The sequence below is a fragment of the Delphinus delphis genome, chromosome 16 (genome assembly GCF_949987515.2).
Source record: "Delphinus delphis chromosome 16, mDelDel1.2, whole genome shotgun sequence".
In the NCBI taxonomy this organism is placed as follows: domain Eukaryota; kingdom Metazoa; phylum Chordata; class Mammalia; order Artiodactyla; family Delphinidae; genus Delphinus; species Delphinus delphis.
Genome location: NC_082698.1, coordinates 78668960 through 78695294, shown reverse-complemented (window position 1 = coordinate 78695294; position 26335 = coordinate 78668960). Strand labels below are relative to the sequence as shown.

General features: G+C 39.9%; 1 protein-coding gene across 5 annotated transcripts in view; it reads left to right on the top strand.

Annotated features, from left to right (window-relative positions):
• TBCE (tubulin folding cofactor E) overlaps positions 1–26335 on the top strand; it is a 124734-nt gene that overhangs the window by 83517 nt on the left and 14882 nt on the right. For all 5 annotated transcript variants that reach the window (XR_009522485.1, XR_009522486.1, XM_060035028.1 and 2 more), the window contains 3 exons: positions 4255–4339; positions 19549–19734; positions 24325–24413. Coding sequence is in view for 3 of the 5 variants with exons in the window: in XM_060035028.1 (XP_059891011.1) it covers positions 4255–4339; positions 19549–19734; positions 24325–24413 (360 nt within the window). In the remaining 2 variants the exon portion in view is untranslated. The remainder of the gene's footprint in view (positions 1–4254; positions 4340–19548; positions 19735–24324; positions 24414–26335) is intronic.

The window sequence follows — 26335 nt, the reverse complement described above, 5'->3', positions numbered from 1 at the left end:
AGCATGTGTTAAAATTTCCTTCCTTTTTAAGGCTGAATAATACTGCATTGTATGTTTATACCACATCAAAAATAATGATATACTTAAAAATTAACCAAGGAGGTAAAAGATTTGTACAATGAAAACTATAATGCACTGTTGAAAGAAATTAAAGAAGACATAAATAAATAGAAAGACATCCCATGTTCATGGATTTGAAGAGTTAATATTATTAAAATGTCAATACTACCCATAGCAATCTACAGATTCAGTGGCTATCCCTATCAAAATCCCGAGGACAGTTTTTGCAAGCTCGCTTTTAACTAGAATATTTAGTCCATTATGGTTTTATTTAATTATTGGTAATTTGGGTTTATGTCTACCATCCAATTATTTACTTTCTAATTTGTCTTGCCTATGCTCTTTATTGCTTTTTTTCTTTCACTGGATTGATTAGTTTAAAATTTCCCTCTATTAATTTGGTATTTATACATTTTTATTATTTAGTGGTTACCCTAGAGATTAAAATAAAACATACATCTTTGAATTATAAAAACCTAATAAAAATTAGTAATTTTACCTCTTCCTGGACTCATGCAAAGACGTTAGAACTCTTGAACATTAATTCCACCTACCTTCTTCCTTATCCACACGTTGGATATTTTAATCTGTGTATTTTATCTTACTAAAAATTTTTTTTTAATTTATTTTATTTTTGGCTGTGTTGGGTCTTTGTTACTGTGCATGGGCTTTCTCTAGTTGCGGCAAGCAGGGGCTACTCTTCGTTGTGGTGCGTGGGCTTCTCATTGCAGTGGCTTCTCTTGTTGTGGAACACGGGCTGTAGGCGCATGGGCTTCAGTAGTTCCGATACACGGGCTCAGTAGTTGTGGCTCGCAGTCTCTAGAGCGCAGGCTCAGTAGTTGTGGCATATGGGCGTAGTTGCTGTGTGACATGTGGGATCTTCCCAGACCAGGGCTCGTACCTGTGTACCCTGCATTGGCAGGCAGATTCTTAACCACTGCGCCACCAGGGAAGCCCAATCTGTGTGTATTTTAAACCCAAAGAGATAATATTACTGTTATTTCGTATTTCAGTATTAATTTAGACTTACCATATATTTACCATTTTGTTGCCCTTCATTCGCCTCTGTATCCTCAGGCTTCCTTCTGGGATAATTTTCTTTTTCCTTGAAGATCACCCTTGTCGATATTTCTTTGTTGAAGTTGCCATTATGTTGCCTTAAAAAAATTTTTTTTTTAGTTATGGTTACATATATATAAAACAAAATTTGCCATTTTACCCATTTTTTCCATTAAAACTGTAAAATTGTTATAAAATATATGTAACATAAAATTTACCATTTTAATCTTTTTATTGAAGTATAGTTGACTTAAAACATTATATTAGTTTCAGGTGTGCAACATAGTGATTTGATATTTTTATCAATTACACACCATTTTAACCTTTTAAAAGTAGACTTTGTTTTTTAGAATAGCTTTAGGTTCACAAGGAAGTTGAGTGGAAGGTACAGAGATTTCCCATATACCTCCTGCCCCCACACATGCATAACCTCTCCCATTATCAACATCTCCCACCAGAGTGGTACATTTTTCACCCATTTCTGTTAATGGCCTTTGATGTACAAAAGTGTTTAAATTTTGGGCTTCCCTGGTGGCGCAGTGGTTGAGAGTCTGCCTGCCGATGCAGGGGACATAGTTTCGTGCACCGGACCGGGAGGATCCCACATGCCACAGAGCGGCTGGGCCCCTGAGGCATGGCCGCTGAGCCTGCACGTCCAGAGCCTGTGCTCCGCAACGGGAGAGGCCACTGTTGTGAGAGGCCCACGTACCACCAAAAAAAAAAAAAAAAAGTTTAAATTTTATGAAGTCCAATTTATGTTTTTTTCTTTTGTTGCTTGATCTTTTGGTGCCATATCTAAGACTCCAGTGCCAAATCCATGGCTTATAGATTTATCCTTAAGTTTTAGGATTAGAAATAAATCCTTAGAAATAAAGTTTTCTTCTAAGAGGTTTTTTTAATCTATTTTGAGAGTTGGGTGTCCAAATTCATTCTTTTGCATGTGGGTATCTAGTTGTCTCAGCACCATTAGTTGAAAAGACTGTTCTTTCCTGTTGAGTTGACTTGACACTTCTGTCAAAAACCAGTTGACCATGTATGGGTTTATTTCTGGATTCTCAACTCTACTCCTTTGATCTGAGCCTTATGACAGTAACACACTTTTTTGATTACAGTTGCTTTGTAGCAAGTTTTGAAATTGGAAAGTATAAGCCCTCTGACTTTGTTACTGTTTTTCAAGATTGTTTTGGGTATTCAGGGCCCCTTGCTTACTTTTTTGAAGGATATTTTCACCAATTACAGTGTTCCAGATTGCCAGGGTGTTTTTGTTTGTTTGTTTTTAACTTTTTTTTTCCCCCAGTATTTTGAAGATATTATTCATTTATCGTTCTGGCTTTTACTGTTTCTATGGAGAAGTCAGTCAACTATTTCTGGTTGTTTTCCTTTGGAGATAATCTGTTTCCTCTCCCTCACCCCGAGCTGTTTTAAGATTTTTCTCTGTCTTTGTTATATGGCAACTGGTGGAGTTTGGTTTTGCTTTGTTTTGTTTTCTCTTTTTTTTGTGGTTGTTTTTTGTTTGTCTTGCATTTGTACTGTTTATTTTTCTTAGACCTTCTTAAATGTGTGGCTTGATGCCTTTCTTTAGTTTTGTAATAGTCTCAGTCATTATTTCTTCAGAGATTGCTCTTTCCACAATCTCTCCCTACTCTCTTTTTGGGGGCTCCAGTTCTATATACATGGTAGACCTTTTCGTTGTATTCTCTACGTCTCTTACATGCTAGTCTGTTTTTCATCACTTATTACTGTGCTATGTTCTGTATATATTTTTTTCTCACCTGTTTTTTAAAAAAATTATGTATAATCTATTGTAAAAAAACTATCCATTGAATTATAATTTGAATTATTGAATTTTTCAGTTCCAGAATTTCCATTTAGGGTTTGAAAAAAGTTTAAAAATATTTCTGCTGAAGTTCTCAATTTTATCTTTTGTTTTCCTGAAAATATTAAACATACGTAAAACTCTGTTATGCAGATGCCCAGTGGATCTGCTGCTGTTGGCTGTTGTTTTTCTTGGTTTTCAGTCATAGATGCTTATCTTTTTCTATGCTTGGTTGTTTCTGTTTGAGTGCCAGGTATTGATTATGAAGAGTTATGATTTGAGCTTTGCAATGGTGTTAGCTTCCTCCAGAGAGGACTGAAGTTAACTCTGGCAGATGGCGAGGGTCCCTGGCAATCCCAGATCACTTAAACAAATCTGGGAATGAGATTATTTGAAGTTGACCTTCAGTCCCTTCAAGGGCTCGTCTGTTTAGAGTTGGTTCCTTCCTAACTCTTAAAATCAAGGCATTTCAAGCTCCAGTACGAAACCTAGAGAGTTTCTTGCAACCTCCATCTTCCTTGGGAGGCTGTAATTTTCATTATTGACCTCTTAGTCCCTCAAAAGCTCTGGCCAAAGCCCTGTTCAGCATTTTAGCTTTTCAGCCTTTTCTACCAGAATCAGCAGATGCCTTGAGGTGAAAAATTTGCTTTAAGACTTCGTTTAACTCTGGGTTTCCCTTTTCTCTCAGATTTTGTAATTTTGTAATTACAATTTTGTAATTGAATTTTGTAATTCAATTACAAATTCAATTACAAAAAAGAATTTTGTAATTCTTCAGTGCCTTGTTAGCTCTCTGGTGCTTTGAAAGAGATATCTTATATATGTGTGTGTGTGTATATATATTTTTTTTTTTTTAATTGTGGTAAGTTATACGTAACTAAACTTACCATTTTACCACTTTTAAGTGTATAGTTCAGTGATATTAAGTACGGTAACATTATCATAGTTATCACCACCATCCATCTCCAGGACTCTTCATTTTGCAAAACTGAAACTCTGTACCCATTAAACAAGAACTCCCCATTCTCCCCTCCCCTTAGCTCCTGGCAACCACCATTCTACTTTCTGTCTGTAAATTTGAGCTACTGTTGTTTTCTGCAGTTGTGGTTTTTGTTGGCTTTTTGAACCAAACTTGCTATTGCATTTGCTGATTAAGTTCTGAGTCTGAGCTTGACTTGTCTTTTCCTAAAGACATTTCTTTCTCCCCCAGTGGTGTCTGTGTGCTGTGGTTTCCATTGCAAACTGTATTTCCTTGCAGAAAAATGGAGCATCACCTGTGTCCTAATTTAATGCTCATTTTGTTTTTCTTGTTCTTCCAGGACTCTGGTTAGGAGTAGAATGGGACAATCCTGACAGGGGAAAGCATGATGGAAGCCACGAAGGGACTGTGTATTTTAAATGCAGGTAATTTTCCATTGCGAATTGGCATGGTTATCTAGGAGAATGTTAAATAGCTGAATAAGGGGGGATGGAGAAGAAGACATGTTTGACTGTTATGGTAGTTATAATGTAGAATTTGGTGTATTCTAAAAAGACAATTCTATTTGTAGAGTTTTTTTCCTTGTTTTTAAAATTCTCAGTCTTAACCTTGCAAGTGGGGTTGCTTTCTTTGTCCTTTTTTGTGTTTTTGTTTTGTGACAGTTTTTTTTTTAATTGTATGGATCCAAACATTTCTCATTGATTCATTAACTATTTACTACCCACTGAGTGAATACTAGAAGAGGAATAGCCTAGATATCCAATAAAAGCAGTTGATTAAGCAAAATACAGAACATCCAAACAGTGGCATGCTAGGCCACTATTTTAAAAAAAGCTCTTGGGCTTCCCTGGTGGTGCAGTGGTTAGGAATCTGCCTGCTAATGCAGGAGACACGGGTTCAAGCCCTGGTCTGGGAAGAGCCCACATGCTGTAGAGCAACTAAGCCTGTGTGCCACAACTACTGAGCTTGCGTGCCACAACTACTGAAGCCCACGCTCCTAGAGCCCGTGGTCCACAACAAGAGAAGCCACTGCAATGAGAAGCCCACACACCACAACAAAGAGTAGCCCCCGCTTGCCACAACTAGAGAAAGCCCGCACGCAGCAACGAAGACCCAACGCAGCCAAAAATAAATAAATAAAATAAATAAATTTATTTAAAAAATAAAATAAAATAAAGCTCTTATCATGAAAAGAATTACACATTATAGTGCATATCTACTAATATTTTTACCTGCTTGATTTCAGAGAAACTATGTGAAGCTCTGAAAAGGATGGAGGGGAATTTCAGGCAGTCTATCTTTCAAATTTTTTTTGTTGTTTGTTTTCCCTAAGTTTCAGCTTCTCGGAAGAATCTGTTATTATTAAGCTTATCATTCTTTAAATGTGGTACAGTGAACACACTCCTGGCCTGGTAATCAAGAGGCCTCTAGCTTTGCTTTTAACAATCTTTATGACCTTAAATCAGACTAAATTTACTAACCTCTAAAATGAAGGTCAAAATCAGATAATAGCAAAATAAGTTTCCTAGTCGAGCATTCTGTAGCTTTGGGAGGTCAGGATAGAAGAAGAATTGGCATGTTCCTAGAGGCCAGCGGTAGTGACAGACATGGCATGAGGCCAGCTCAGAATCTGTCAAGAGGTCATAGAGTATGAAGGGAGCAATTTATGTGTTTAGAGAGGTGTTGAAATAGAAATCTCTTAGCTTGGCCTGTTGATCCCTTACCTCCCTGGACCATGACCTCACAAAACCTCCAGTGAGGGAACGTTCCCTGAGGAGCCTGCCCCAGCACCTCCCAAATCATCCATGGTTACGTGTCCTTCATGGTCTCTGCATATGGTGATATTTTCAGTCTTGGTTACTCTGAGTAGGAAAATGAAGACTTGTGTCAGTCCTGGCAGAGCTGGGATTTGCCCTGAAGTGCTGATGGGCACAGACTTAGTGTTCAGGTTCTTACCCTTGGAATAAGCATTTCCTTGCTTTGTTGTGTTTCCTAGTACAGTCATACCTGAGCATTTACATGTTGAAATACATGTTATGTTATTATAAATCACTTTTGTTTCAATGAAATGACATTTTGTTGACTTTGAAATCCTGTATGGGTTAGTAATTCCATTTCGCGTTGTTTTGGGGGCAATATACAAGGGAGCATTGGCTCTGTTGTGGTGGAGAACCACTAGTCTAGACTAAAGGAATTACCTTATCCTTTATAGTTGTTAATGCTTATATTGGTATTAGGTCGAACTTGGCTTCAACTAGTAAAGATTATACCAATATCTTAGAATCTCTAAATCAGACAAAACAGAATATAGCACATGTACTTGTTATTAAGCCAATTCAGATCTCTTAGTAACTTCATTGGAGTCTTCTTTTACATTTCAAATTTTACTTGGAAAGTCATAATAGCGATACGTATTTTACCACAGTACACATTTTTTTTAATGCTTAGATGCTGTTTTCATGAAACCAAAGCAATTTAAAGTTGTCAGATCATAAATGTTCCCATCTTATACTTGTGAAATAGGTAAATGGCAAAAAGGTGGTATACCCATTTTAAAGGAGGAAAATGGGTCAGAAGTTGTCATATTGATAGCAAAATTCGGATCCCACCTCTTCAGAAGCACGTGTTACTGTCAAGTGGCTGAGCCTGTTAGACACAGTATAACAGGGTAGTTATGCGCTCTGGCGCACATGTCTTATGAAGGCTAGTCTGCTGGCCTCTGCTGTGTATGCAGGATATTAGGGTGTGTTGAGTGAGGTGTTTGGTGAGCTGCTTTCTTGAGTCTCCCCAGCGTCCCAGGTTGCTGGGGTGACACCCTGCCGGTCAGGGTTAGGTCCTGCCGCTTGAGGTCAGAACCTGGGGACAGACAGGGTGGTTTTCAAGGCCCGGCTCAGGGCATACATTCTTCCCTGTGTATTTTCCCCCAACCACTTCAGCTCACGTTGATCTCATGAGACTTCTCAGTTTAGAATAGAATAACATTTGCAAAGGTCTAACCTCTGTTTTAACAACGACCTTCAAGAAGAATATAAGATGGGCTTTAACCCAGAGAAGAACTGTCTTCACAGTTAGCTTTCAGTGTTTCCGTGTTATCACATTTGTTCGTTACGCTGACTCTTTGAGATGGCTATGACAGGTATTGGTGACCAAGTGGGTTATGAGTAGAGCACGAAACACTGGAGTCAAGCTCAAATCCTGGCTATGAATGAACTCCTCTTTAGTGTAGTTCTCTAAAAATAAGGTAAAATTTTTTCTTGAATAGTTGGTGTGACACCGACAGAAGAAGTTTAGGGAGTGGACCAGATTACCTTGGAAGGCCCCCATGTTCAGAGGACTTCATGTCACTCTTTAGTTTCAATCTGATCTCTTAAATAACCTAAGGTAAATATGGCAATCTCCTGGTTATATATTAATTACCTGTAATTAATATTTGTGACACTGTCGGTTTACAGTAGTAGTATACAGGTTTATCCCAAATTTATGCCTGTGAACCAGTTATGTGTCTCTCCCAGGTGCTTCTGTTCTCCATCTCTTGTCTTTTGGGGAGTTGAGAGGTTCAGTTAAGGTGATGAACTTTGAATTTCTCTCTGCCTTATCCCTAGATTTCCAGCGCTTTTCTTTCAACCTAAACTAAAGGGTGTACCCTAAACTCTTTGAACTGTGCGGGTCAGTATTTTACCCTCAGCTTTTATTGAAAATATTCCCTTTCTAAGTAATTGCATGATTTCTCTTTTCTTTTGAGCAAGAAATGTTAAAATCTTACTTTTCTTCAGCACCATGAATGGAGTTTAATACTTGGCGTCAGAGGGGACATGGTGTCCAAACCATGTCCACAACACTGGCTAACTTAACAAATGGAAGCTCCTCGATTTACTTATCCTGTGTGCGTCATAAGATTGTTGGAAAGTGTTCTGAGGTTCTTTTTTTTTTTACAGATCCAAAATACACTTTATTTTTCATTTTATTTTATTTTATTATTATTTTTTTAACATCTTTATTGGGGTATAATTACTTTACAATGGTGTGTTAGTTTCTGCTTTACAACAAAGTGAATCAGCCATACATATACACGTTTCCATATCTCCTCCCTCTTGCGTCTCCCTCCCTCCCACCTCCCCATCCCACCCCTCCAGGCCATCACAAAGCACCGAGCTGATATCCCTGTGCTACGCGGCTGCTTCCCACTAGCTATCTACCTTACGTTTGGTAGTGTATATATGTCCATGCCTCTCTCTCGCTCTGTCACAGCTCACCCTTTCTGAGGTTCTTAAATGAGCATTAATGCATCAGTATAAAATATTCTCCTGGAGGGTGGAATGGATTGGGAGATTGGGATTGACATATATACACTACTATGTATAAAAGAGATAACTAATGAGAACCTACTGTATAGCACAGGGCACTCTACTCTGGTATAGGTATAAAGTGATAGGATAATTTTTTAAAAAATCACTAAATGTGCTGATAGGATACAGGCAGGGTGAATCTCTGTAAGAGGTGAAGAGAGATATTTCATTTTGGGAAGCTTCCCATGAATCAGGGCAAAATAGAAGTTGTGACATTCAGAAGCAGTGTGCAAAAAGGTGCTTATCAACTGAGCTTTTTTCTTTTTTTTTTTTTTTTCTGTTGGGAAAATGAGTTCACCTGGTCAATTCTTTAGATATTACAGCAATATACATTAAATTAGAGTGAATACGTCTCCTCTCATGGTGAATGGTTAGTTATGCAGTGTTGCTGAAAAGGCTCTATGCATGCCTGTAACAAACAGGATATCAAGGTCAATGACATTTATTAGGAACTCCCCAGAGACCCAGTCTTTCCCAGCATCTAAACAAGCCCCAATAAGAAAGATACTTACTATAGGAGTTTTGGAATCTGTTGGGGACCCTTTTACCTTTGAGTAGTATTGCCAGATTCAGCAAATAAAAATACAAAATGCATGGTGAAATTTGGGTTTCAGATAAGCAGTATAAGCATTTATTGGTATAAGTATGGGACATGCATCATATATATACTGATAATGAAAAATTTTAAGTATATAACAAATTTCAGATTGTTTATCTGAAATCCAGATTTAACTGGGCACCTGAATTTTATCTTACAACTCTGTTGGGCAGACTGAACCTTGATTATAGTGCTTCGTGAGAGTCTTTCATTTCTGCAAGAGCCGTGGTTGGGATGTATGGACTTTCCTAGCTGCATATGTAATTGGTGGGCCGAAGGAGGCAGGAATTGAACAAGCCGAATGCTTACAAGAGAAAACATTTTGGACTCTCCCCCTTCACTCCTCCCCTCCCCCAGTTTTTTCTCTTTTAGGCAGGGTTCAGAATTTCAGTGTTCAGATGCAACATCTTGATAGTAATCTAAGATCTCAGTGGAATCTTTGAATTATTAGTTTGTCTTTGAAGATTTACTGTTATTGATGGGCACTTCTTCAGCTAGCATTTTTTATTTGCTGGGCTGTTTGTTTTTCCGAGAAACCTGCCAGGAATGTTGCAGAGGAGACTGATGTTTGATGTTTTCCTTTGATCTGCAAAGGGCACAGCATCTCCTTTGCACCCTAACACCATTTCTGACTTCTTTCTTCTGCCTGCAGCGAAACTAAACAGTAATAAAGGTCTCTTCTTGAATTGTTCATTACCACTGTTATAAATTTAGAACAGAAATGAAAACCGTGGTATTTGTTTTACATTGTTGTTTTTCATTTATTATAAATGTGCTGGTTTTAAAATTTGTGCTCTCATACTTATTTTTACATTTCAGTCACATAATATTTGAACAATACATTTTCCTATTTCTATTTCCACCCCCCAGTGTTACTCCTTTAAGGAAAACTAATACTATTTCATAAATTTCATAATTTCATTTCACTAAAATTTCAAATTTCACTGTTTTGTAAGCCAAAGCCTGTTTCATAAATGTGAGACTCTAGGAACAGTCTCTTAGATGCAAAACTCATTTGTTTGTATACATTTAGATAGATTGAGGTACATAAACGAGTGTTCTAAATTGTCTGGAATTATTTTTCTGACACCTAACAACATACCTTGGGATTTAGTTCAGCCTTGTACATGTAAAGTGTTTAACATTCATAACGTTTGGTTGTCAGTAAACACAAGATTGGACTGTGTGCTGTCAAAATGGAAAATTAAACGAGACAACCTGCAAGTCATCTTTGTGATTTACTTTGTAAGAAACACGTTTGTTTATTTTTTTTTAAAGTATAGTTGATTTACAATATCGTGTTAGTTTCAGGTGTACAGAAAGCGATTCAGTTTATATATATATATATAATCTTTTTGAGATTCTTTTCCCTTATAGGTTATTTCAAAATATTGGGTATAGTTCCCTGTGCCATACAGCAGGACCTTGTTGTTTATCTATTTATATATAGTAGTGTGTATATGTTAATTCCACACTCCTAATTTATCCCTCCCCCCCCCCCCCCCCCGCTTTCCCCTTTGGTAACCAGCCATAAGTTTGTTTTCTATGTCTGTGGGTCTATTTCTGTTTTGTAAATAAGTTCATTGTATCATTTTTTTTAGATTCTATGTATAAGTGATATCATATATTTGTCTCTGTCTGGCTTACTTCACTTAGTGTGATAATCTCTAAGTCCATCCATGTTGCTGCAAATGGCATTATTTTCATTCTTTTTTACAGCTGAGTAATATTTCAGTCTGTGTGTGTGTGTGTGTGTGTGTGTGTGTGTGTACGTACACACACACACACACACACACCACATCTTCTTTATCCATTCATCTGTTGATGGACATTTAGGTTGATTCCATGTCTTAGCTGTTGTAATGTAGTGCTGTGGCGAACATTGTGGTTGAAGCACCTTTGTTTAAAACATATTTTAGTTAAAATGTTATGGTTCTAGAAATGTCTTATTTTCAGTAGTATTGCTTTTGCTGTGCTTTCTCTATTCTCAGAGGGATTTTCATGTAGGATCCTGTTTGATGCTTATTGTAGGACAAGTACCACCACTTTTTCATCAAGCTCCTACTCAGGTTTCAAGGTCCAACTCAGATTCTACTTCTTATGTGGAATACACACTAGACCAGGACTTTTTTTATGTTGTGTGTCCTTTTGGAGGCATAACATAATCTTTTCAAAAGCAGGGGAAAAAAATACATTGCATTACAGAGGAAATTTAGTCACATTGAAGTAATCAAAAATATTTTAAAATTATGATCTAGTTAGATATATATTTCTCTTTTTTAGATCTATATTTCTTTACTAAATAACATTAAATAATAATATCTACTGATGGATCTAATAACTACTAAAATTTGTGGTAGTGAGGAGAATAAAGACAGAAATGCAGGAAAGGATAGTGCACTGGTAGTCAGGAATCCGAGTCTTGGCTGTGCTACCTCTGTGATTGTGACCCCAATATCCCCAAGTGAAATGGGATTGGATTAGATCAGAGTTTCTTAAAGTGGGACATGAGGCCCCCCTGCATCAGAATCCCCTGGCACATTGTTTTAAACAGCAGAACCTGGGCCCCAGCCCAGTCCCACTGCATGCACAACCTGGGGTGGGTTCCAGTAAGCTTTCCAGGTGACTGACTGCTTTTCAGGTTGAGTTTGAGAAGTCCTAGACTAGGTAATCTCTTAGGTAGATCCGTTTGAACTCTTAAAAAAAAAGAAAAAAGAGGCTAGGGAATTCCTTGGTGGCACAGTGGTTAAGAATCCTCGGGTTCGAGCCCTGGTCGGGGACGATCCCACATACCGCGGAGCAACTAAGCCCGCACACTGCAACTACTGAGCCCGTGTGCCGCAACTACTGAAGCCCATGTGCCTAGAGCCCGTGCTCCGCAACAAGAGAAGCCACCGCAATGAGAAGCCCGTGCACCGCAATGAAGAGTAGCCCCCGCTCGCCACAACTAGGGAAAGCCCATGCGCAGCAACAAAGACCCAATGCAGTGAAAATTAAAACTTTAAAAAAAAAAAAATATATATATATATATATATATATATATATATATATAAAAATGAAGCTAGCTACATTTAATCTCTTTAGCTGAGTGATAGAAATGTGTTTGTTAAAACAGAACTGTGTTTTTCACACTAGGAGCCTTTTCTGTGTGAAAAGAAAATGAAATATTTTCTAGGCAGCTTCTGGTAGTCAGTGATCCTCTGATATCACAGCAGGCAGACTCAGGACCTGATTCTGCTGCAACAGAGAATTTAATTTCCTGCATCGACAACTTCCCCCTCTCCCTTGGGTTATTTTTGTCTCATGTAAGTTTGGTACTTTCTCCCATCTTAAAACATCTGCCCTTTCCATCCCTCCTCTCCCCTTTCCATTGGATCTCCTGTGGACGAGAGGAGTCTGATCCCACTCTCCTCTCACTCTCTGGAGCTTGTCCCACGGCCCCACCCCAGCTGCTTCTAGCAGGGTCACTTTCCGGTTGCTAGATTCATTGGCCAAACTCAGCTGTCGCCTTCCGGGCATTCACAGCCCTGGACACGGTTGTCCACTGTCTCCACTGCTTTCCAGGACACCACCCTCTCGGGGGGTTCTCACGACCTCCGGGCCGCTTCTTTTTGCCCTGACATCACTTCTGACTTTCCAAGATTCCGAGTTCCTTTTACAATCTGGTAATTTCTGTTGACCCACCTCCCAGAAGAAAATGTATATATGTTTATATTGACAAAATTTATCATCAGTATTATTTTCATTCTCTTTAATTATGGTGACTTCTCCGAAAGTTTCATTTGTTTAAAAGAGTTAAAGGGCGTAAGCCAAAATAGTGTTTATCATACATTTTTGGCAATTCATGTATTTCATCATTTATTCTCTGACATGATCAAATGATGATATTAACATTTACAGCTTTTTTTTTTGGTTTTTTTTGTGGGGTTTTTAAATTTTATTGTATTTATTTTTTTATACAGCAGGTTCTTATTAGTCATCTATTTTATACACATCATGTATACATGTCAATCCCAATCGCCCAATTCAGCGCACCACCATCCCCAGCCCCACACGGCTTTCCCCCCTTGGTGTCCATACATTTGTCCTCAACATCTCTGTCTCAACTTCTGCCCTGCAAACTGGTTCATCTGTACCATTTTTCTAGGTTCCACATACATGTGTTAATATACGATATTTGTTCTTCTCTTTCTGACTTCACTCTGTATGACAGTCTCTAGATCCACCCACGTCTCAACAAATGACTCAATTTCGTTCTTTTTTATGGCTGAGTAATATTCCATTGTATATATGTACCACAACTTCTTTATCCATTCGTCTGTCGTTGGGCATTTAGGTCACTTCCATGACCTGGCTATTGTAAGTAGCGCTGCAGTGAACATTGGGGTGCATGTGTCTTTTTGAATTATGGTTTTCTCTGGGTATATGCCCAGCAGTGAGATTGCTGGATCATATGGTAATTCTATTTTTAGTTTTTTAAGGAACCTCTGTACTGTTCTCCATAGTGGTTGTATCAATTTACATTCCCACCAACAGTGCAAGAGGGCTCCCTTTTCTGCACACCAGCATTTGTTGTTTGTAGATTTTCTGATGATGCCCATTCTAACTGGTGTGAGGTGATACCTCATTGTAGTTTTGATTTGCATTTCTCTAATAATTAGTGATGTTGAGCAGCTTTTCATGTGCTTCTTGGCCATCTGTATGCCTTCTTTGGAGAAATATCTATTTAGGTCTTCTGCCCATTTTTGGATTGGGTTGTTTGTTTCTTTAATATTGAGCTGCATGAGCTGTTTATATATTTTGGAGATTAATCCTTTATCCGTTGATTTGTTTGCAAATATTTTCTATTCTGAGTTGTCTTTTCATCTTGTTTATGGTTTCCTTTGCTGTGCAAAAGCTTTGAAGTTTCATTAGGTCCCATTTGTTTATTTTTGTTTTTATTTCCATTACTCTAGGAGGTGGATCAAAAAAGATCTTGCTGTGATTTATGTCAAAGAGTGTTCTTCCTATGTTTTCCTCTAAGAGTTTTATAGTGTCCAGTCTTACATTTAGGTATCGAATCCATTTTAAGTTTATTTTTGTGTATGGTGTTAGGGAGTGTTCTAATTTCATGCTTTTATATGTAGCTGTCCAGTTTTCCCAGCACCACTTATTGAAGAGACTGTCTTCTCCATTGTATATCCTTGCCTCCTTTGTCATAGATTACTTGACCATAGGTGTGTGGGTTTATCTCTGGGCTTTCTATCTTGTTCCACTGATCTATGTTTCTGTTTTTGTGCCAGTATCATATTGTCTTGATTACTGTAGGTTTGTAATATAGTCTGAACTCAGGGAGTTCGATTCCTCCACCTCCGTTTTTTTCCCTCAAGACTGCTTTGGCTATTCGGGGTCTTTGGTGTCTCCATACAAATTTTAAGATGATTTATTCTAGTTCTGTAAAAAATGCCATTGGTAATTTGATAGGGCTTGCATTGAATCTGTAGATTGCTTTGGGTAGTAGTCATTTTCACAATGTTGATTCTTCCAATCCAAGAACATGGTATATCTCTCCATCTGTTTGTATCATCTTTAATTTCTTTCATCAGTGTTTTATAGTTTTCTGCATACAGGTCTTTTGTCTCCCTAGGTAGGTTTATTCCTAGGTATTTTATTCTTTCTGTTGCAATGGTAAATGGGAGTGTTTCCTTAATTTCTCTTTCAGATTTTGCATCATTAGTGTATAGGAATGCCAGAGATTTCTGTGTATTAATTTTGTATCCTGCACCTTTACCAGACTCATTGATTAGCTCCAGTAGTTTTCTGAAGGCATTTTTAGGATTCTCTATGTATAGTATCATGTCATCTGCAAACAGTGACAGTTTTGCTTCTTCTTTTCCAATTTGTATTCCTTTGATTTCTTTTTCTTCTCTGATTGCTGTGGCTAGGACTTCCAAAACTATGTTGAATAATAGTGGTGAGAGTGGACATCCTTGTCTTGTTCCTGATCTTAGAGGAAATGCTTCCAGTTTTTCACCATTGAGAATGATGTTTGCTGTGGGTTTGTCATATATGGCCTTTATTATGTTGAGGTAGGTTCCCTCTTTGTCCACCTTCTAGAGAGTTTTTATCATAAATGGGTGTTGAATTTTGTCAAAAGCTTTTTCTGCATCTATTGAGATGATCATATGGTTTTTCTTCAGTTTGTTAATATGGTGTATCACAATGATTGATTTACGTATATTGAAGAATCCTTGCATCCCTGGGATAAATCCCACTTGATCATGGTGTATGATCCTTTTAATATGTTGTTGGATTCTGTTTGCTAATATTTTGTTGAGGATTTTTGCATCTATATTCATCAGTGATATTGGTCTGTAATTTTCTTTTTTTGTAGTATCTTTGTCTGGTTTTTGTCTGGTTTTGGTATCAGGGTGATGGTAGCCTCATAGAATGAGTTGGGAGTGTTCCTTCCTCTGCAATTTTTTGGAAGAGTTTGAGAAGGATGGGTATTAGCTCTTCTCTGAATGTTTGATAGAATTCACCTGTGAAGCCATCTGGTCCTGGACTTTCGTTTGTTGCAAGATTTTAAATCACAGTTTCAATTTCATTACTTGTGATTTGTCTGTTCATATTTTCTGTTTATTCCTGGTTCAGGCTTGGAAGGTTATACCTTTCTAAGAATTTGTCCATTTCTTCCAGGTTGTCCATTTTATGTCATAGAGCTGCTTGTAGTAGTCTCTTAGGATGCTTTGTATGTCTGCGGTGTCTGTTGTAACTTCTCCTTTTTCATTTCTAATTTTATTGGTTTGAGTCCTCTCCCTCTTTTTCTTGATGAGTCTGGCTAATGGTTTATCAATTTTGTTTATCTTCTCAAGGAACCAGCTTTTAGTTTTATTGATCTTTGCTATTGTTTTCGTAGTTTCTATTTCATTTATTTCTGGTCTGATCTTTATGATATCTTTCCTTCTGCTAACTTTGGGTTTTGTTTGTTCTTCTTTCTCTAGTTCTTTTAGGTGTAAGGTTAGATTGTTTGAGATTTTTCTTGTTTCTTGAGGTAGGCTTGTATACCTATAAACTTCCCTCTTAGAACTGCTTTTGCTGCATCCCATAGGTTTTTTTTTTTTTTTTTTTTTTTTTGTGGTACGCGGGCCTCTCACCGCTGCGGCCTCTCCCGCTGCGGAGCACAGGCTCCAGACATGCAGGCCCAGCAGCCATGGCTTACGGGCCCAGCCGCTCCGCAGCATGTGGCATCCTCCTGGACCGGGGTACGAACCCACGCCCCCTAAATCGGCAGGCGGACTGTCAACCACTGCACCACCAGGGAAGCCCAATCCCATAGGTTTTGGATCATCGTGTTTTCATTGTCATTTGTCTCTAGGTATGTTTTGATTTCATCTTTGATTTCTTCTGTGATCTCTTGGTTATTTAGTAGCGTATTGTTTAGCCTCCATGTGTTTGTGTTTTTTATGGTTTTTTCCCTGTAATTCATTTCTAATCTCATAGTGTTGTGGTCCGAAAAGATGCTTGATATGATTTCAATTTTCTCAAATTTACTGAGGCTTGATTTGTGACCCAAGATGTGATCTATCCTGGAGAATGTTCCATGCGCACTTGAGAAGAAAGCGTAATCTGCTGTTTTTGGATGGAATGTCCTATAAATATCAATTAAATCTATCTGGTCTATTGTGTCATTTAAAGCTTCTGTTTCCTTCTTTATTTTCATTTTGGATGATCTGTCCATTGGTGTGAGTGATGTGTTAAAGTCTCCCACTATCATTGTGTTACTGTCGATTTCCTCTTTTAGAGCTGTGAGCAGTTGCCTTATGTATTGAGGTGCTGCTATGTTGGGTGCATATATATTTATAATTGTTATATCTGCATTTTGGATTGATCCCTTGATCGTTATGTAGTGTCCTTCCTTGTCTCTTGTAACATTCTTTATTTTAAAGTATATTTTATCTGATACGAGTATTACTACTCCAGCTTTCTTTTGATTTCCATTTGCATGGAATATCTTTTTCCATCGCATCACTTTCAGTCTCTATGTGTCCCTAGGTCTGAAGTGGGTCTCTTGTAGACAGCATATATATGGGTCTTTTTTTTGTATCCATTCAGCAAGCCTGTGTCTTTTGGGTGGAGCATTTAATCCATTCACGTTTAAGGTAGTTATCAATATGTATGTTCCCATAATCTTTTTCTTGGTTGTTTTGGGTTTGTTTTTGTAGGTCCTTTTCTTCTCTTGTGTTTCCCACTTAGAGAAGTTCCTTTAGCATTTGTTGTAGAGCTGGTTTGGTGGTGCTGAATTCTCTTAGCTTTTGCTTTTCTATAAGGCTTTTGATTTCTCCATCAACTCTGAACGAGATCCTTGCCGGGTAGAGTAATCTTGGTTGTAGGTTCTTCCCTTTCATCACTTTAAGTATATCATGCCACTCCCTTTTGGCTTGTAGAGTTTCTGCTGCGAAATCTGCTGTTAACCTCGTGGGAGTTCCCTTGTATGTTGTTTGTCGTTTTTCCCTTGCTGCTTTCAATAATTTTTCTTTGTCTTTAATTTTTGCCAATTTGATTACTATGTGTCTCAGCGTGTTTCTCCTTGGGTTTATCCTGTATGGGACTCTCTGCACTTCCTGGACTTGGGTGGCTATTTCCTTTCCCATGTTAGGGAAGTTTTCGACTATAATCTCTTCACATATTTTCTCAGGTCCTTTCTCTCTCTCTTCTCCTTCTGGGACCCCTATAATGCGAATGTTGTTGCATTTAATGTTGTCCCAGAGGTCTCTTAGGCTGTCTTCATTTCTTTTCATTCTTTTTTCTTTAGTCTCTTCCACAGCAGTGAATTCCACCATTCTATCTTCCAGGTCACTTATCTGTTCTTCTGCCTCAGTTTTTCTGCCATTGATTCCTTCTAGTGTAGTCTTCATTTCAGTTATTGTATTGTTCATCTCTGTTTGTTTGTTCTTTAATTCTTCTAGGTCTTTGTTAAACATTTCTTGCATCTTCTCGATCTTTGCCTCCCTTCTGTTTCTGAGGTCCTGGATCATCTTCACTATCATTTTTCTGAATTCTTTTTCTGGAAGGTTTCCTATCTCCACTTCATTTAGTTGTTTGTCTGGTGTTTTATTGTTCCTTCATCTGGTACATAGCCCTCTGCCTTTTCATCTTGTCTGTCTCTCTGTGAATGCGGTTTTTGTTCCACAGGCTGCAGGATTGCAGTTCTTCTTGCTTCTGCTCTACAACTGTTTTATAGGCATACTTAGATTTCCCTGAAAGTAAGGTATCATTGCCAGGATGCAGTGCTGAATGCTGAAATTTAATGTGTCTAAAGATCTGTTTTGAATCTCTTGGAAAGCCTTGACAGCAGTCATTACATGCAGCAATATGATTAATATTTTTTAAAATTCGTCTAGAGATTATTACTAAAACTTGTTATAAAACCTGAATATAAATTGTGATAAAATATCCTATATTTCTATACAATTCTTTCCACATGCTCTATTTTAGTCCCATATTTGAACTTTCATTTAGTTCAAGTTACCATTTAAAAGATTTTTGTACATAACCCTGTTATCCACAGATGTTTTCATTTCTTTGTGTTCTTATTTGATCTTTGTCTAGCCATAGATATGATTCCTCTGTAGTTGTGTCATGTACAATTTGGTTCAATTTTTAGAAATCTCAGCATTATTCTGTAAGTAACTTTATTAAGTATTATAGGTAGAATATTTTAATGACTGTATCTGTCTGGTTTACTTAATAGTTCCTGTCCAGCTGGCATTTTTATGGTTTCCAGAGTTTCTCAGTTACCGAAAGAATGCTATTATATAGAATCTTTGTAAAAGCAATTTTGTTTTTATTTTTAAATTATTGCCTGCTGACAAATTCCCAGGAGTATGATTATACAATCAAGAACTAACCCAACCTTTCAGTCTTTGAGTGTTAGGACTTTATTTTTTGCTAGATTTGTTGACAATAGTTTCATTGCTTGAATTTACATTTCTTTTTTTAAAATATTTTATTTATTTAATTTTTGGCTGGGTCTTTGTTGTGGTGCGCGGGCTTCTGTCTAGCTGTGGCACACAGGCTCCAGGGTGTGTGGGCTCTGTAGTTTGCCGCACGCAGGCTCTCTTGTTGAGGTGTGAGAGCTCAGTAGTTGTGGCGTGTGGGCTTAGTTGCCCCGCAGCATGTAGTTCCCCGACCAGGGATCGAACCCATGTCCCCTGCATTGGAAAGTGGATTCTTTACCACTGGACCACCAGGGAAGTCCCAATTTACATTTCTTAATTATTAGCAAGGTGAGACTTTTCCCCCATGGATTTAATACTTCTCTTTCCTCTTTTGCGAATCATCTGTTCGATCTGTCTGTTTATCTATTGGGATTTTACATGCTTGCATCAGCACACAACCCTTTATAATCAATTGTATGAATTACCCTTTTTTTTTTTAGTATATTACTCTCCCTTTTATGCTGATTCTACTTTTTCAGCATACAGAAAATTTTGAAAACCTTCAGAACATTGCCTTATGGTAGATGATACTTTCTTTTTCCTTCTTTTTAAAAATTGTTTAATTGCTTTTATTTGCTAATATATTCGTAAATGCAGGCATTTTACGTTTGTGGCAGAGTGACAGTTTATAAAGGATTTTTGTGTGTGTGATCTTATTTAAAGGTCCCCATAGATGATATTTTCTCTGTTCCGTTTCTCTCCTTTCCCAGGCACCCAACGGGAGGTTCCTTCATTCGTCCAAACAAAGTAAATTTTGGAGTAGACTTTCTCACTGCAATTAAGAACCGCTATGCTTTAGAGGATGAACCAGAGGAAGAGGGAAAAGAGCAAATTGTTACAATTGGAAATAAACCTGTGGAAACCATTGGTTTTGACTCTGTTGTAAAACAGCAAAGGTAAGTGGAACTGATAATGGTAGAGCCGACTTTCACAGTTTCATCAAAGTTCAGGATTTAAGGTCAGCCGACTGCATGTCAGTGCTCAGAACTTTGCTTCCAAAGTGGTCTTATCTTTTCTGCAGAACAGTAAATTGAGATCAGAGGAATCCAAGGATTGAGTATTCAGGGAAATTAAAGTCCTTATTTTAACACAGGACTTTCCTAGATTGGAAATGAAACACTGATTTGCCCATTATGAATATTTATACCATACTCTGTTGTATTGACTGACTATTAAGGAACTAAGGTTGATGTCTGGATGATAAGTCAAAAATGGAAACAGAAGTCTACATTGTTACCTGTGCCGTGTAGCACGATGGCACCTTCTAGAACCCAGTGGTTCCCATCTCTGGATGCACACCCGCATCACCTAGGCTCCTTTTGAAACATTGCAGAATCCTGGGCCCCATCCCAGACCTACTAGATCAGAATACCATGCATGGGCTCTTGCTTTTAAGAAGTACCCACAAGTGACTGTGTTGCAGTCTGAGGGGCACTACATAATGCATTTTGAAACTGCTGCATTTGAACTTTCTCTGTCCTCTCCAACTCTCTGAACGCAGTGATGCTCTGTAGACAGGCTCACTGCTCATTCGGAGGCACCACGTGAACCAGAGAGCGTGGAAGCTGATATTCACACAGAACTGCACACAACTGCACACGAACCTCCCAGGTTACGCTGGTTTAGCAGCGATGGTCAGTGCGTGGTGTTTGACCCTGACCTGGATGAGGCGTCCAAGTAATGACCCCTGGTGGCCACTTTGGAGAGTAGATTTGCCGCTACTTGGCATAGGCCTGCGATCTTTTACTTTGTCTCTGAAGTATTGAACTGTCGTTTTGTTCAAAGTAAAATTCTTCGCTTTTTGTTGCTCTTGTTGTTGTTATTGTCATTAAGATTTAACATGATACAGAATTTAAGTGCACATGGGGACAGTGTTGAAGAGTAAATACATTTCTTTCTTTTTAAAAAAATTTTTAATTTTGTTTGGAAATTGTGGCCACACTGCACGGCCTGCAGGATCTCAGTTTCCCAGCCAGGGATTGAATCCGGGCCATGGCAGTGAAGGTGCCAAGTCCTAACCACTAGACCATCAAGGAACTCCCAGTAAATTCATTTCTTGATATCTCTGCTTTTTAGCACAGATGACCAGCGTTAAAAAAAAAGAAAACGCAAACGCAAAATAAATCAAGATTTTTGAAAAAGCAATAACTTGACAGTTAATTACAAACAATATACATTCATTGTTGAGGATTTAGAATATATAAATTGAACAAAAGAGAATCATGACTAATGCACCACTGAGAGATTACTAACGTGAATGGTTTTTGCTGTTGATTTATAGAGCTATGTGCTTCATAGGGTTAGAGTTCTTTGCTTTATTTTTTCCACTTATTTATTTTTTAATTAATTTATTTTGGCTGCTTTGAGTCTTAGTTGCAGCATACGGGCTCCTTCAGTTGCGGCACACAGACTTCTTAGTTGCAGCATGCATGTGGGATCTAGTTCACTGACCAGGGATCAAACCCTGGCCCCCTGCGTTGGGAGTGCGGAGTCTTACCCACTGGACCACCAGAGAAGTCCCTATTTTTTCCATTTAAAATGCAAATATTTAAGTATCATTTACCCAAAAGAGGCACTTCCCCCCCCCAATTGGTTAATCTCTATCAGAGAGCACCATGGGCTCTGTGAATATTAACAACAGATGCGAACAGATTTTTCCTCCCCTTGTTTATGAGCAGCTGCATAACTCATGAAGTTTTCTGGTGAATGACTCTACTGCCTGAGTATCGGTGTGTTCAGTAATTAGCCAGTGTCTTTCCTGGAAAGCACCCAATGTTGGAGCCAGTCAGGCTGGGTTCAGGTGTCAGCTAAGCCACTTTCTAGCCCTGACAGCAGTTAGAGTTAGTTAATTCTGGCTTCTAAGCCTAGTTTCCTCATTTCCAAAGTAATACCTAAGCTGTTAGAGCTGTTGGGAATAGCGGTTGAGATCCTGCCGTGAATGGCAGGCATCGCTGCTGGGGATGGAAACCTCTACTTTCAGCCATTGTATTGTCTCCTGATTAATTCCAGCTGACCAGCTTTGAGTTTGTAGCACTGAGAAAAGACATAATAAAGGAATCAAAACCAAATAAAGACCATTACGTGTGGTTTCTCCTTGGAGATGGCTGTGGCTCTGGAGTGGTGTCTGAATTCAGACCTGAGTCCCTAAGCTTTGTACCAAGGTTTCCCGGGCCTGCAGGAAACTCACTGGGGCACAACAGGATATTTTGAATTTTAGAGGGAAACAGTGACATCTGTCGGACACGGTGCAAACTTCTAGTTGGAGCTAGTTCAGTTTCATGATAGTCCTACTGTTCCTTTCCATGGTGTCATTTCCCTGCAGAGCTGGGTTTTTGGCCGTTCTTGTGCTGAAAGAAAAGCCAGTATCTCCTGAAGATCATCATGGAACGGGAAGAGGAGGTGGTGAGGGTCCAGTCTGATTCCAGGGTTCGGGAAGTTGTGCAGTGCCCACTAGACAGACACTAGTTCGGTAGGACATAAATAATTATTAAGTTGTTTGGCCCTAACTGCTTACTAAATGGAACTGTGAGGTGTTTCTTTTGGCCTAGGGGCACCTTGGAAAATTACTGAAACACTGTGAAGGGCCCTGTGAACTGAGGAAGTTTGGGAGCCTCTGCCTTGGAACATTGCTGCCATCTTTTCCCCCTAGTTTCTGGTGATTGTAATAGCTGATGCCTTGCATGGTGGTCTTAGTATTCCCCCCAAAGGTTTTCAGTTTTATGTTTATTTTTATAAATGCTTATAAAGTGACTTACTGTATGTCACACAATATTCTGAGAGTTTCACAAATACTGACTCACTAAATTATCATAGCATGGACTTCCCTGGTGGCACAGTGGTTAAGCATCCTCCTGCCAGTGCAGGGGACACGGGTTCGAGCCCTGGTCCGGGAATATCCCACAAGCCACCGAGCAACTAAGCCCACGCACCACAATTACTGAGCCCACGTGCCACAACTACTGAGCCCACGGGCCTAGAGTCCATGCTCCGCAACAAGAGAAGCCACCACTGTGAGAAGCCTGCACACCGCAAAGAGTAGCCCCCTCTCACAACGAGAGAAAGACCGCATGCAGCAACGAAGACCCAGCGCAGCCGAAAATAAATTAATTTTTAAAAATTATCGTAGCATTTTAAAATTGTAAAATATACGTAATGCGTGATTTACCATCTTAACCATTTTCAAGCGTATAGTTCAGCAGCGTTCGGTACATTCCCACTGTTGTGCAGCCGTCATCACCTTCCACCTTCAGAACCTTTTCGTCTTCCCAAACTGAAACCCTGTAACCCTTCAGTAACAGCTGCGCATCTCTCCCCACCCAGCCCCTGGCAACCACCGTTCTACTTATGTCTCTGTGCAGTCGGTGCCCACTTAGGTGCCTCGTATAAATGCAGTCATGCAGTGTTTGTCCTTCTGTGACTGGCCTATTTCACTCAGCATAATGTCCTCCAGGTTCACACATGTTGCAGCATGTGTCAGAATTTCTGTCCTTTTCAAGGCTGAGCAATATTCCATTGTATGGATTGACCACACTTTATTCGTCGGTCAGTGGACACTTGGTTTGCTTACATATGACGGTTGTGAGTAACGCTGCCGTGGATGTGGGTGTGTAGATGTGGATTCTGAGGCACACGGATGTGAACTCACCCAAGACCAGAGGAGCGGTGGAATCGGGATTGGAACCCAGGCAGTCTGGCTCCAGGCCCTGTGTTCTTAACTCTCCGGCACTGTAACACATGGGCTCTTTTAATGAATAGAACAACACAGCTTCTCTACACTGAAAAAGTGGCTTCTGAGAGTATCTAGAAAAGCTGAAGACACGCACTCACGCTCTCTAGGCTGTATCCCTAGAGAGACTTTCCCACGTGAGCACAAAAACTATACAGTGGTGTGTCCTTCAGCACTGTTGGGACTAATCTGCCTGTCCCAGGGGAGGAAATAAATTACCTGTGGTCTTTCCGTATAGTAACAGACTACAAGGTGTGAAGGTGTGTGCTCTGGAGCACATGTCCCCATAGCTACATCTTACTGCTGAATAACGTACTATTGAGGGAAAAAGTCAGTTGCAGGAGGATATACGCAGTACACTACCATTTATGTCAAATTTCATAATATACAGAAATGCTGTAATTGTTTAGGGACATAGAAATATGTAGTAAAGCTATTAAGAAACGCTTAAGATTAAGTCAGCGTCGAACGCAGTGCCCTGGTTCCCTACGTGGAACAGAGGAGGAGGGGAGGGGGTGATGGAAAGGGACGCAGAGGACTTCACTTATGTGTGTCATGTTTGTAACGCTTTGTTTCTTTTTCTTTTTTTTTTTTTTTTTTTTTTACAGTAATGCTTTATTTCTTAAGTTGGGTGGTGGCTCCTGGAATTTGTTATTTCTGGTGCCTTTTTATATGTCTGAAATACTTTTCAATTTTTTAAAGGGCCAATGGATAGCGTACCTGTTTATGCATACATGTGAACTATGTGTTTTTCATGCAGTCAGCTGAGCAAGTTGCAGGAAGTTTCTTTGAGGAACTGCACAGTAAATGGTCCTGGAGACAAAGGAGGAATTGCCAAAGCTTGTCCTAGTATCCTTCCCAATGAGAAGTCGTCACTGGGGTCTGACTGGCTTTGACACTTGAGTGAGACACCCTGGTTGCCTACCCAGTGTCCATTCTCCTAACAGGGACTCGGTCTCACCTGGGGTTGTCCCCGCCCAGGTAAATTGTTACCTTCCTAGACCCTTTGCTTTCAGGTGAGGCAGTGTGACTCGCCCCATCCAGGGAGATGTAACATGGGAGTTTCTGGTTGGGGCTCCTTCAAGGGGGACAGACGTGGCTGGATCTGCTTCTGTCCATTGCCCTCTGTCCTCCCCTGCCTTGAGCGCAGACAGAACGCCCAGGGCTCAGCAGCCAACCTGTGGGAAGAATGCCATCCAGGGTGACCTGGGAGGGAAGGGATGGAGAGGGGCCGGCATTCTGGATGGTACCCGGGCCACTGCGCCAGCCCCAGCTGCCTTCCTGTGAGGGAAGAAGATAAACTCTTTCCTTTATTAAGGTTCCTGTTCATGCCGCTGGATGCAGTTTTGTTATAATACCTCAAAACAGACTTTTCCAAAGTTTGTCATCTCATCTCTACCTTCTCTTACGAGTGTGTTCTTTTGCCCTGTATTACTCTTATTCCCACAACTAAAAATACAGGAGGTAAGTTTAAAAGAATTCCCAGTAAACTTGCTCCATTTTGTAGTCTGGTGGAACACAGTTCAAGTGCTGCTTGGATCTGTGTCTCCTGGGCTGCAGTCTAAACAAACCCCAAATAAATGCATTTTTTTGGCCTTAAAAAAAAAAACCCAGTGGCGAATGAAATAGACTTTCTCTAAGCGAATGAAATAGACTTTCTCTGACTTTAAAAGGTCTTCTCCCAATTCCTTAAGTCTGCCTAGTCTGTACATAATAGTTTATGCAGAAGGTAGCAGCTTACAATCAGGTTTCTTGACTGAAGAGATGGCAGATGAGAGTAACTTTCTTCAGCAAAATGTTTCTAACCACCCTGGTGGTACCTGCTTTGTGGTGACAGGAAAGGTCGTTCCCTCTGCAGGTTAGGCAGCTGGGTCAGGGCATTTCGGGGTGTGGAATGGAGCTTGTAAGGAGCAGAGTGCCACAGAGGTGCCCGGCGCATTCTGGAATCTGCCTGGCCTCCTCCTAAGTGGTTTTGGAAGACTGGGAATCGGGCGGTTCTAGGCTCATCTTCAACACAGGAAAGATCTGGTCGCAGAGGGGTTTGGGCATGTGAATTGTTTGGTTGATTGGAGTTGTCAGCGGTGTGCTGGGGAATCAGCGTCTCGTTTGTTTATGCCGCGCTCTCTGCTGGGGAAGAACGTCCCCTAAGACGTGAGGCAATGAGGTTTGGTGAGATAACCAAGTCACCGCTGATATCTGCGGACTCAGTGATGAATGCCTTGCACTTGCTGATTGAATTCTTGCGCGAAGTTGAAGGATTGCCTGGTGTGTTTAATCCAGTCACCGTTTTTAGGCTGATTCCTCTCTGAGGTCATTCGCTCAGCTGGGGCTGAAGGCAGTGGGAGTGTGTCAGGTTGGCGAGCTCCGCTGGGGAAGAGATGCCTCACCAGCTGGCTCTGAACGTGGGGAAGATCCTCTGCCCACAGGAACAAGAGCACCAGGAGCTCCCTGGACTGCGCGCGCACGCATGTGTGTGCGCGCATGTGTGTGTGCACACGCGTGTGGGGCCGACATTCACGACTGCTGGCCTGTCTGGAGTTGATATCAGAATGCAGGTGGTGCCTGTGATCCGTACAGACTAGCAGAAATATGTATAATTCTGGCTACACAATGGAAAGCATGAGTGAGTGGAGAATGACTGGCCTCGAACCCTTTCCCACCAACCTAATGGCCCAGAGTTAGCAGAGGCGGTGGAAATGACAGGCGGCTGGAGTTGGACCGCCAGCCCTGAGACGTGCCGGCTCAGCCTTCGCATGAGGGCCCGCGGCTAG